Source organism: Nicotiana tabacum, chromosome 17 (genome assembly GCF_000715075.1).
Source record: "Nicotiana tabacum cultivar K326 chromosome 17, ASM71507v2, whole genome shotgun sequence".
Lineage (NCBI taxonomy): Eukaryota > Viridiplantae > Streptophyta > Magnoliopsida > Solanales > Solanaceae > Nicotiana > Nicotiana tabacum.
In genome coordinates, this window is record NC_134096.1 from 94,390,462 (window position 1) to 94,403,376 (window position 12,915).

At 34.6% G+C, this 12,915-nt stretch overlaps 1 protein-coding gene across 2 annotated transcripts; it reads right to left on the reverse strand.

Annotated features, from left to right (window-relative positions):
• Positions 1 to 401: 401 nt before the first annotated feature.
• LOC107766856 (cyclic nucleotide-gated ion channel 18) lies at positions 402 to 6,080 on the reverse strand. 2 transcript variants are annotated; one of them, XM_075234671.1, is made up of 7 exons: positions 5,988 to 6,080; positions 5,245 to 5,782; positions 4,527 to 4,739; positions 4,104 to 4,417; positions 2,699 to 2,810; positions 1,801 to 2,037; positions 402 to 1,309 (listed from the first exon to the last, which is right to left on the reverse strand). In XM_075234671.1, exons 2-7 carry the CDS (start codon positions 5,716 to 5,718, stop codon positions 548 to 550), a joined length of 2,112 nt encoding a protein of 703 aa, XP_075090772.1. In that variant the 5' UTR covers positions 5,719 to 5,782; positions 5,988 to 6,080; the 3' UTR covers positions 402 to 547. The 2 variants fall into 2 exon arrangements, with proteins under 2 accessions (XP_075090772.1, XP_016441226.2); XM_016585740.2 differs by lacking the exon at positions 5,988 to 6,080 and adding an exon at positions 5,868 to 5,980.
• Between the last annotated feature and the right edge of the window lie 6,835 nt (positions 6,081 to 12,915).

Consider the following 12,915-nt stretch of genomic DNA (forward strand, 5'->3'; position numbering starts at 1 on the left):
GTTCCAGCTCAAATGCTAATTAAGGGTAGCTGATTGGTGGTTAATATTCTTACATATGATTGTTCTCTCTGTTCCGTTTTACTTTTTTAACATACATTATTTTCTCCTTTTTATTTGTCTTTCATATTCTTTCAGTTTATGCTCTTTTTTAAAATAATGAAGAGGAAAATGGTTGAACTTTTTCTTTCTCCTTCCTGGCAGAGAAAGAGACCAACTTTTTGGCGGTACATTTTTTTCTGCACCAAACAAACAAGAGAAATTATTTTTCATTTGAAAAGAAAAAAAGAAACTATTTTTTGGGTGAAGTGGAGTTGTTCTGTTAAAATAATTCCATAAACTAATCTAGTTTGACCACCTAATCTGTAGCTTTATCATCTGTCACAAATTTAGGCACAAGCAAGTACAAAAGAAGGTTGTATTTCACATGATTGTAAAAGGAATATTGTAGTCAAAATTGACAAAGGCCTATGGCTCCTGAAATTTACAAAAACAAAAAGTGTACTAGCTTTCAGTAAAGCTGGGTGTTCTAACTAATTAATTAATGTCTTCATTCTGCAGAAAAATCAGGCTCATCTGGCTTAAACAACTTGGGCATCTTTAAGCTGGAAGAAGAATCAGTCATCTGAATCTTCTGTTCTATTCCTCTTCTCGTATTAGTAGCAAATCTTTTAGCCAAAATTGTAGCTCCAAGTTGTTGGGAACTATGAGCACTGCCTACTAATGGTTGCTCAAGACCAACATCTTCAAAAGCCTCATAATTTTGATCATAGTTGAAGTTACCCTCGTTGTTAGGATCTTGATTATAGTAATAGCTCTCTTGTAAAGCCAATTCAGTTTCCATCTTTTTCTTCCTATACCTTCTCCATGCAGCCTGTATTAAGCAAGCACCCCATGTTCTCCACTGTTGAGAATAATACCTGAATGCATGTTGTAGCTTCTTACTGTGAAGACGTTTAAACTGAACCGCGAAAAACTTCAGGTCTTCAGCTCGAAGTGCAAATGCTTCAACTTCAGAAAGTGTTCTCGCAGTTCGAGTTGAAGAAGGCAATTGCGTTGAATTAGGAACTAAGGCCCATGTCAGCAATTCTTCACCACAGAAATCACCAGGTCTAAGAGTGATAGAATTGAAGAATCCAGATCTTCCCCCATTTGTCGTGGAGCTCTCTAGTTGTCCCCTGATGATAAAGAGCATCTCATTTACTGGATCACCTTCTCGAACAATATAAGTACCCTTTATGCTTAGGGATGACACTAAACGTTCACAAATTGCATCAAGCAGCTGGTCGTCCATTTGTGCAAAAAATGGAACCTGCATAGACAGGAGATTTTGGGATCTCTAAAGCTTAGCAAACAGAAGTGGCTAGCTTAGGTATTTACAGAGTAGGAACACAAGTACAAGTAAGTGACTGAATGCAATACAAAATGTAAGGCACATCACAAGTCAAAGTTTAGTTGATGATTATAGAGATAAAATTATTTTCGTTATTCATTCACTAATACTAGTAATGTTTTTTATAGGTAACATTCATTAGTACAAATGCATTTCTTTTGCTCAATTCGTTTATATTTGTTTAACTTGTGGCCAAATGTTTTCTGTCTACAGCTCTTTTCCTTTATGTTTGCCTCCTGAAAGTGTTTCAATGCCAAGAGAAGTTAAATAGCGCAAACACCATATATCGGATGATCAGGTCATAACATATATATAAAGATCGTAATGGCATGGCCAACTTGTCATGATACTCCAATATAATGCACGAGTCTAGCAAAACAATGATCTATGATAGTGCAAGAAAGACATACTCGTCGAACAAGTTTAAGGCATAGGTGTCTTTGGATTTGACGACGAAGATCCAAAGGCAAAGATTGCAAGATGTCTTCTTCATTAACTCCTCTTGTAGCAAGCCATTTACATTGATCAAAACGGCGAACACGTTCTTGCAAGTCTTCAGGCAACTGTCGGTGCCTCATCCATTCTTCTATATCTCTTTTTCTAATTCTCCATTCCTCAATTTTTACGGTCATAGATTGCAGATAAGTCTGAAAGGGAAGAAACTCGTAAGTGTATCAAGGACAAAGAAGCATGTACTATACTAGATGAAACAAATGAAAAATGATAGCTCAAATTTTAAGCAAGTCTTACCAATCACCTACAAATCTAAGCATAATTTAAGAATAGATATCACTGTACCCAATTCAACTCAGAATTAATGTTGATTACTGGTTATACTACTAATGCCGATGAACCTAAGCTGCTTATTATATGAGAATTTTAGGAAACAGATCTTGAGTAATGGCACATAGCAGACATATTAACTTGAACTAGAAAAATTGGAGTTATGTCAGTCACCTTTACGTTGTGATAAATCACCTCTAGAGCAATATTAAGCATGATAGGACTGTCGAATGAGACATTGTTACTCTTGAAAGAACTAAATTTCCAACTCTGTGAATATTTCATGTTGCTGATAATTAACACGAAATTATATAAATCAACTATCACAAATTAACAATGTCTTATTCAACAGTCCTATCATGCTTAACATTGTTCTAGAGGTAAATCATCAGAACAACGTTAAGGTGACTGACATAACATGTATTCGAAATCAACGATGTACATAAACCATGATGAAATGGCTTCAGCTAACTGCACAAGGTGATAATAATGATCTATTCTGACATATTATCATCAAAATTTTACCTGCATGTTTCCAATAAGCTGTGCAAAGAGAACTAAGCCAATGATGCATAAGGAAATGCTGAATAATGTTTCGCCAATATAAGTGCTAGTATTCAAATTCTGCCCATATGAACTGCAAGACAGCATTTGTAAAGACAAAAATAAGATTCTCTAACCTGAAAAAAGATCTGAAAAGATTTGATGGTATCCTAAGCAACAAAGGAGACAAGAAATTCATTTTCATGAAATCAGTTATGAAAAATGAATAGAATCCTTCATTGTGATTGACAAAATACGGAGTAGTCAACAAGATCCAAGACAGAGCCTCTAGAGGATCTCTATGGAGTAGCAGGGAACATACTTTATAATTTACAATGATTAATAGCACTGGAAGTTTTTGCCAAAATTAAGTAGCCGAGATAGACAATGGTGAATATTTGTGAAATCATAGTTCAACTCTGAGCTGCCTGACGAACTAGCCAAACAGAAGAGACTGGGTACCAAACAGATAGAGTGACTTGCATATTCAGGATGCAGACCTAAACCCAAAGGGTCCTTTAAAAGTCAGGCTAATTTTTATAAATACAATCAGTTTGTATAAACTGTACTACATAGCAGCTAAACAGAAAAAATATACTCCCTCGAGTTCCATTTTATATGACATTCTTTCCAATTTAGTCCATTCCAAGAAGATTGACACCTTTCGATATATGGAAGTCTTTAATTCTAATGCTCCCATATTACCATACCATTATAGGAATTAATGACAAGGCACTAAGACCATAAAATATAAAAATATTTTTGGTATGTTACATACCAGTATTTTTGGTGTGGGATAATATTGGGTATGTTGTTGTTGTTGTACATATATTTAGCATGTGTAAATAGTTTTTCTTTCTTTCTTAAATTACTTCTTGACTAGTCAAATACTGTCACATAAATGAAATGGAAGGACTATATCAGAATAAGACTATGTATCTTAAGTTACACCCAAGCCAAAAAGGGGGAACAACTTTGAGAAGCCAACCTTCAAGTATAATCACCACTACCACTGAATGTGCAAAACTAAGCTAGCCATCAATTATAAGCACCAACACCATTGAATATGCAAAACTAAGCCAAACTTCAAGTATAATCACCACTACCACTGAATATGCAAAACTAAGCCAGCTTTCAATTATAATCACCGACACCATTGAATATGCAAAACTAAGCCAACCTTCAATTATAATCAGCAAGACCATTGAATATGCAAAACTAAGCTAACCTTCAGTTATAATCATCAACACCATTGAATATGCAAAACTAAGCCAACCTTCAATTATAGTCAGCAACACCATTGAATTGCAAAACTAAGGAGGAAAAGACAAAAGAGACATAAAGGGAGCGAAGAAGAAAAGTAAGTTTGCAGTTTAAGAAACCAAACCTCAAATTTCTTAGACCCCACCAAAGACAGTATAAATATTTCTCCATGAATGTTGATGAAGCCACTTCATTAGTAAAGGCGTCAGCGAAAATTCCAAACTTAAAACCAGAATCTTCATCATTTATAGCATCACATTTTACAAGCACTTGCGTGCTGTTTCGCCAATAATCGCGTACATATGTATCCGTATCACTTGTACAATCTAAGAAATCAGGCACGCACGGTGGAACTGCATCACGTTCCTTCTTACATTCATTCGACCAGCAAGAGTACTGTCTTCCTATAGATGCCACATACCACGAAGCTCCTGCCACCTGCTCAGAAAGCAGAAGAAAACGCACACAACTCGCAAGTCAGGTGATTTCTAGTTTGTGTCTTCTGATACCAAATTCCAAAATGAAAGAGAGGGGCATGAATGTTTACATGACTGGCTAACATGAAAAGAAGGAGATTGTAAGCTGCTCCTGCCCAAGCTGTTTTAGCAATAAAACCTGTAGTTTTGATAATCTGCTGATTTAACGGAAAAATAACGAACAACCTTGGCACGTATTGGATGAGAACGATAAGAGCAAGAGTACTTTTGGAGTGACCAGATCCATTTCTTTTAGCTGCGGGTATTACATATTTAATGACAATCTGCAAGAGGTAAAGAGAAAAAAATGAAAAGAAGAATAATAGCAGTACTAAAATTGAATGTTCATGGTGATTATTCCAATTGAAAAACAAATAATTGTGTCCATGCCTCAAAAGATAAGATTGTGATGGCTCCTCAAGAAATCTGAAACATTGCTGCGTTTATAATTTATGAAAGACATTCTGATTACAACTTTCAAAAATTCAAATTTGGTACTTCCTCTATCCCAATTTATGTGGCATGCTATCGCGACACAAATGTCTTATCACTTGTATTAAATGACAAGTTTCAGAAGTATTTCTTTCTTAATCTTCGTGCTTGTTAAACAATAAGCAAAAATTAGGACGAAGGGAGTAACTTATTCAGATTTAATCATGACGTGATGTTTTCCCATACAATTGACATTTTAAACATTAATTCACTATTTTCTTCCACAATCACTATTTTAATAAAGTCAAATTATAGCATTAAATTTTGTGTCAAGTCAAATAAAGTATAAACAATTACTTGAGGCAGGGGAAGCGCGGCAGTAAAATCAACAATTAAATCAGTCTTGAGGTACCGAATCGCAATTTCTTTGGCATCCATAACAAGCTCACCCCGGCCAAAAACCCTCGAGCTGGGCGCCACAAAAGCCGTTCGAAACTTCATAATAATATGTAGGAAATAAAAGACATCGGTAAGAGAACGATAGACGGTAATTTGTGTGGCCGCTTCGTCATCAGTGGCCATACAAGCGTTTTCGCTGACGTAAGGGATGTAAAAGTAAAGAGGATCGATGAAAAGAGAGATTAAACACGTGATGAGGAACACGTAGTTCCAGCGATTGACAATGTCGCTGTTTGGATCGAGAATATAGTGGCGCCATAAGCGGTTGATCAATTGAGGTTCGTCGGTTGAAGAGGAGATTAACGATTTGGTCTTCAGCGATTGCTTGAAATGGCGGAGGTGAGACGCCGGCGTTTCGAATATTCTAGTCATCTTCCATGGCGGAGTCCGATATCATTATCGGATTCCGGAAGATAATCCACAAAAATTAATATCTCTGTAAAAGAGGGGGAAAAAAACAAATTAAACAAACTTAGGGAAATAGAATTAACAAATGGATGCATATCAAGATGTGCGTGCACCTATTAATTTTAAATTATGGATCCACCTCTGAGTGATGATTGTGTATATAGTGATAATGTGAATGGTGAATACAATTAGGGCTAGAAAATGAAGGAAACGAATCAAGAGAAAAGGAAAACCAAATGAGGAGTGTTTCTTCAGGAGTGAAGCGCGAAGGTGCTTGATTAAAGCTTCATTCACCGCCATTGAAATTTCTGTGGGGAAAACCGAGGAGTTCGGAAGTTTGTATATCCATGGAAGAACGCGGGAAATTAGAGAGGAGATTCTGAAATGGGCTTACTAGTGCGAGTACGGTATGGCCCAGGCCCAATTTGGATTCTTTTCTTTTAGGAATTTTTTTTCCTTCCCATATAATATTTGAAACTTATTTATCAAAATTATCCTAATTTTGTGTATTACTCGCCCTAAACAATGATTACTTATAAATTATATACATTCCACCTTAAAAGACTCACAATCCATTATTAGTATCTTAAATTAAAAAATTCATTGCTTGGAAAAAGGCATAACTGAAGGGAACAATGGTGTTAACCACCTTTCCCTTCCCTCATCAACTATATTTTTTTAAAAAGAAAAGAAAAGAAAGCAAACAGACGGGAGAGTACAAAATAAGCAATACTTCTAAGCAAATATCACCTTAATTGTTCTTTCTTTAAAATCTTTTTTATAGACAAGCATATTGTCTGAATTTTGGAAACAAAAGAAGAAAGAAAACTGCTTCAGCTAGTGCAATGATCGTGTAGCAATGTTAAGATGTAGATAAGTGAAGCTGAAAACATTTAAATAATTTCTCTAATAATTTTGACGAAAATCCCATCTCATTAGAATATAGTTTGATATCTTCTGTCACTTATCCATAAATAAAATACATATATCATATTATGCTTCTCATAAGAAAATATTTGATGGCAAACAGGACAGAAAAGGAGGACCCTCTTAATTTACCAACAAAAGAAATCAACTGACTTCTATAAGCTATGGCAAAAGTGGGCACAAGGTTAATAAGAAAAAGAAATAAAAGAAAACTAAAACACAACCTATTAAGTGGGGGCTTCTTTCATGACAACACAAGCCCCAGTTTACAAAAATCAATGCCTCTAATCAACACATCCTATTTCAAGAAAAGAATAATGCATTGTACAACATCATACAAATTAAAAATAAATTTCATAGAAATTTAATACAAAATTTGATATATCTACAACAACATACATAATAAAAATATATTTCATACAACTAATTATACAATATACAACTTATTTATAATTTATCTACAACTTTTATACATCCGTCTTACCCAGTTAAATACAACTACAACATCATACAACTTAAATACAAATTTCATACAAATTTTATACAATATGTCTTTTGTATATTTGGTATATATTTTATATTTGATTTGTATATATTTTGTATGTGGTGTGTGCTTCTTCCTCTCTAAAATTCCAATTAAAACTCTCTCTTAATACAATTTTGATACATATCAACAACTTTATGTAAAAAAAGATAGTATTGATAACTTAAATGTAAATTTTATACAACGATTCATACATTATACAACTATTTTTAAATTTTCATACAATATTCAAATAATAAAAAATATATAACTACAACATAATATAATTGACATACAATTATACTACAACTTTACTACAATTTCGTAACTTTACTACAATTTCGTTCTTCTTCTTCTTCTTCTTCTTCTTCTTCGAGTTTCAATCTGAAATTCAGCCAAAATCAAGTCTAATCTTCACCAAACACCCTCAAAATTGAGATATAAACTCCAAATAATATTCCCAATTGTTTGCAACAACACTCAATCCAAACAAATAATAGTTTTTGAAAACCCAAATTTGAATTCAAAGTTTTTTAATGGCTGTCCATGGTGGAGAGTCAAACACCTTCGAAATTTATTGATTGACAACTTCAATTTGAACACCAATTGTGCAACATGAAAGAAAATTACTAAGTTAAAACTCTATAGTAAAACGATTGAAATCCATTGATGAATTTCATTAAAAATATATACAACATGAAAGGATAAAAAAATAGAGAACATCAGAGGAAGAAAATTTGGGGAAAGAACAGAGAATGAGAGATTGAGAGATAGAGATAGAGAGACGGAGAGAGAGAGAGAGAGAGAGAGAGAGAGAGAGAGAGAGAGAGAGAGAGAGAGAGAGAGAGAGAGAATAAGGATGGGAAATAATTGATTCCTTATTCAATTCCTAATATAAATGGATACTTATTTAATTCCTAAAATGTATATAATTGGTAAATTGTATATGCATATGTAATTAAATTGAAACTTGAGTAGGGAGGGTAATAAAGTTTCAAATAGTATATATGAAGGTAAAAATCCCTTTACACACTATTTGAAACCTTATTACCCTCCCTACTCAAGTTTCAATTTAATTACATGGTCATATACGATTTACCAGTTATATACAAATACGTTTTAAATGAGTATCCCTTTATCTTAGGAATTGAATAAGGAATATCAGTTATTTTCTTATCCATTTATGCTTGCCCACTCTCTCTCTTTTCGTCTCTCTACTCTCCTTCTCTGTTTTTTCTCCCAATTTTTTTTTCATTTGATGTTCTCTATTTTTTTATGCTTCTTGTTGTATATAGTTTTAATAGAATTCATCAATGAATTTGAATCGTTTTAACTTAGCAATTTCCTTTCATGTTGCACAATTGGTGTTCAAATTGAAATTGTCAATCAATAAATTTTGAAGGTGTTTGACTCTCCACCATTGATAGCCATTAAAAAGCTTTGAAGCTTTGAAATCGAATTTGGGTTTTCAAAAACCATTATTTGTTTGGATTGGGTGTTGTTGCAAACAATTGGGAAAATTGTTTGGAGTTTATATCTCAGTTTTGAGGGTATTTTGGTGAAGATTAGACGTGATTTCAGATTGAAACTTGATCATGCCCAACTCTAGTCCTAAAAAGGATAAGTGGTCGCTGCAAATATAATCCGGTCTAAAAGTCCGGAGTCGAATCCAACTGAGAACTAAGGCTTAGCTATAGCTTTTTAATATCACTAAGAAGACAAGTTTGAACAATTTTCTAAATTATAAAGATTGAGATTTATATTTCTAACGAATTAACTAGCAAATACTAGAAAGCGGTAAAATTATCAACTAACGAGACAAAGGGTTGGAGACTAAATTAAGGAGGTCTAGAGTTATGATTTCCCTAATTTCCGGAATCCTTCCAGCTATGTTCCCAACAATTTCGCCGATGTATTCTCTACTGATCGTGAGCACTTTAGGTGTTGTAATTCTCTCTCGAGCAACTACAACAATTTACTAGACACATTCTCTCGAACTATGCTGGTTGGCTTCATCGAACTGCTCACTATGACCACGTCAAGGCTTTGTTATTTCTAAACCTACCTTTAAACCCACTGTATTGATTTCTCACATACGTTAGGAGTGACGTTGTTCAACAACCATCTAAATATGTATCATTTCTCAAGCAACACATAACAAATAGGCACAGTCAATCGATGGCCATTCAATCAACTGAAATAAATACGTAGTTGAATAAATAGATAAATTCAAAGGCTAAATTATATTAAAACATAACAAGAATTCATCCTACAAAAGGTTCCATCAAAACCCTAGATAACAAATTAGCTATTCATAATAGTATGCATAACTACAATACTAGAATTCATAACCAATAATAGAAATAGGAAGAAGGAAGTGAGAAACTTGTAGAAGAATTCTCCGCCTTGCTCCTAGTGTGTTCTTGCCCCTTTAGGTCGAATCCCCGGTCTCCTTAGCCTCCTTAGGTCTAAATTGTGTCAAAAATATGTCAAAAGTACTCAAAATACCATTTTTCCATGTATATATACCAAGTAGGGTCGGGCCCAAATAATTATACCTTCTCCTACACGAAAAAGGATACTTTTTTAGGTCAAGACGTCCGCGGCCGCGGATTCAACCGCGGATTTTGGCCAGTTTCTGCCTCACATCTGCGGCCAGTGTGCGACTGCACACTTGTCGCGCATATATCACCCTGTTCTATTTGGAATTTGAAAAAACGTAAAACGTGAAAATTGTTGCCCTTTGAATTAGCTTTTTAACCATATATTGTGGAGCTTAAGTGAAGTTGTGAGAGAAAAGTTATGTGCATTTTACTAGATAGTGCGCAATATGCCTACTCGATTCTTCGTTCGTTCCTAACTATCAAATTTGATCCCCGAACACGATCCCGACTTAATTCCTTGGGTTTTTACTCAGACTTCAAAGCTTCAAATCACTTGAATTCATTCCCTAACATCTGCATAGTTCGGAATCACTCCTACAAGGCATAAAACACACAATTAGTGAAAAATACTAGCAATTAAAGCTCAAACTCAATTAAAGTGCAGTAAATTAGAGTATAGTAAGCGACTAAAATACGTAATTATAGCCTATCATCAATACTCCACACTTAAACCATTGTTCGTTCTCGAGCAATCAAACTACACTTTATATAGACACGACCTTTTTAAACAATTCTCCTAACTCATCACACTAAGAATACTTAAAATAGACAAAGCACAAAAGCGTAACATCTTCACCTCAAGATTTGACTTACAAGTACCACGCATTATTCACAACTCACCACTTACTCTAACATAGAGGTCATTGACATTACCTTTCCTTCATGAATTAAGTGCCCTCACGCAACAAAAGAGAGTAATTCCACACAATAAAATTTAAGAACACTTAGGAACTCAAGATAGAAAGAATTCACTCACTCTCAGAAATAACATTCATATGCCACAAAAGATGCACCATAGGCTTGCCCATAGTGTACTACTCTACTAATCGAGCTCATTCAGTCTAGGATCAAGTAGGACTTTATTTGGTTGTAATGTAGGCTGCGGAACGGGTAGAATACATTTAGATATAAGAGTAACTATACCTCCCTAAGCACTTTAATACATATACTTTAACATTCAAACCCCATACTTATGTCAAACCAAACTCCACATTCACATCAATGTATATTACCCCATACTTCTTTAAGCACAATTACATCAAGAGTCACCACTTATAAAGGAATATATTTTTTTTCACAGCAATACAACTATTTTTTTTCCTTTTCTTTCTTTTTCAATTCAAGTGGCTCTTACTTTTTCAAAACAGTGCACCTTTCTCTTTGTTTCATTAGTTCCACTCAAAAGCCAAACCATCCACCCAACACTTTAACTTTTACACAGTTCATAATAATTCAAGTGCTCATGAGAGGTTAAAAGGTTCAAATAGATGGTTAATTCAAACAAATAGGTAAGGCTTGTAATGTGGTTGCCAAAGAAATAGGATTGCAGACTCAAATGGGTTAACTGCGATATATAACAATTAGGCGGGTAAAATATATATATAGCTCAACAAAGAAACGCCTATATCACTTCCAAGACTGAACAAAACTACTACTTTGCTTTGCAAACACCCGGGGCAAGTTCTAGGTATCAAATGTAATACACAGAATAACACCCAAATCTCACACACACATGGCACATAACTCACTCAGGATTGGATTCATCAAGACACTCTAGTCAAAGCAGTTAAGCAAATTTAAAATCATACAATTTAAGGCACTTATACAAGAGTCAAGATTTGAACCTAAGCGTTACAACCAAAGTACTCACTATTCTCAAGGCATAACAAAGGCAAGAGATATTGCTTCAATTCAAAGCACAACACAATAGCTCTTATTCCTAAAAAAAATAAAACTAGCTACACCCAGTTCTAACAAAACCCTTGGAAAAGAACCGCGGCATAAAGAAAAACCAAGGGGGAATTACTATACTACCTACCAAAAAAATCTTTTTGTCTTTTTCCTTTCGACTTAAATCCCTCAAGAAAAATATCTAATAGATCCATCGTCGAAAAAAGTCCAATTTTTTTTATTTTTGTAAAAATAAAAAAAAATATTCAATTAAACTAACACAACTAAAATAGCATGGAAAGTCACCTAAACAATCTCCTCACCCCACACTTAAAATTGTGCATTGTCCCCAATGCACACCCATACATACAAGAGGGTAAAAGAAACTCCCTGGAAGGCCAAAGGCCGACACATTAGCATCTCATGGGGTACTCAAACTTCTCCCAGGCCTGGTCCTTCGTGCGGGTACCTCACACTTAGTTTAAACCATCTGGTTTGTTGTTGTATTCTTCCAATGGCTTTGCATTCCATGCTCCTAAAAAATTAAAAATCGACACTACAAAAATAATACTATAATAAAAAAAATAAAAATAAAAAAAAATAAAATAAAAAATAAAATAAAATAAAGCTGGGTTGCCTCCCAACAAGTGCTTGATTTAACGTCATGGCACGACGAAAATTACTTTTTGTCTCCTCCTTGAACTTATGAATTGGACCCCAAGTTTTGATTATGCTCTATGATCATGCTCTTGGGGAAATACAAATTGTTGCGAGCCAAAAATTAAATGAATTCTCATCCACTTTTTGGCTCTCTACTGAGGAGTGTCACCTTGCCTAGACGGCCTAGAGAATTTCAAAATATAAGGCTCATTTACCTCTTCCCTGGACTGCTTTTTATGCTCGTAAAGATTCATTACCATTTCACCGTCTGAATATAATGTAGAGAAGTGTTTGGAATAAGGTCCAACGCGCTCAAATACATGAACTACAAGATTTTCGACATCCTCAACACCAATCACGCTAGAGTCAACTAAATTTATATCCTCAACTTCCTTGGTTGACTCTAGTATCTCTTCTACAACATCGATATCCTCAAAATCTAGTTCACTTGATTGTTGGTGTTCTACCCTGTCCTCCTCCCTTAGCACCTCAATTTTTGCATCTAATACAAGTTCTTTTTGGCTACTATCCACAATATCAGCTGGTTAAGCATTAAATGCTTCAACTAATTGACGCACTTGTGCCTCCAGGTTGCGAATAACTGCATCTTGCCTTTTTATGTGAAGTTGTTTCTCATTATTTTGCTCCACAAGGCACTTTAGAATATCATTGATCTCTTTCAGGTCATCATCCCTGGGTTCTTTGTTCCTATTAACT

Coding starts and splice junctions, on each gene's coding strand:
- LOC107766856 (XM_075234671.1), bottom strand. CDS start 5,718: ATGACTAGAATATTCGAAACGCCGGCGTCTCACCTCCGCCATTTCAAG. Junction 4,740..5,244: donor CCGCGCTTCCCCTGCCTCAA/GTAATTGTTTAT, acceptor TACCTCTTGCAG/ATTGTCATTAAATATGTAAT. Junction 1,310..1,800: donor GCCTTAAACTTGTTCGACGA/GTATGTCTTTCT, acceptor CTGTCTATGCAG/GTTCCATTTTTTGCACAAAT.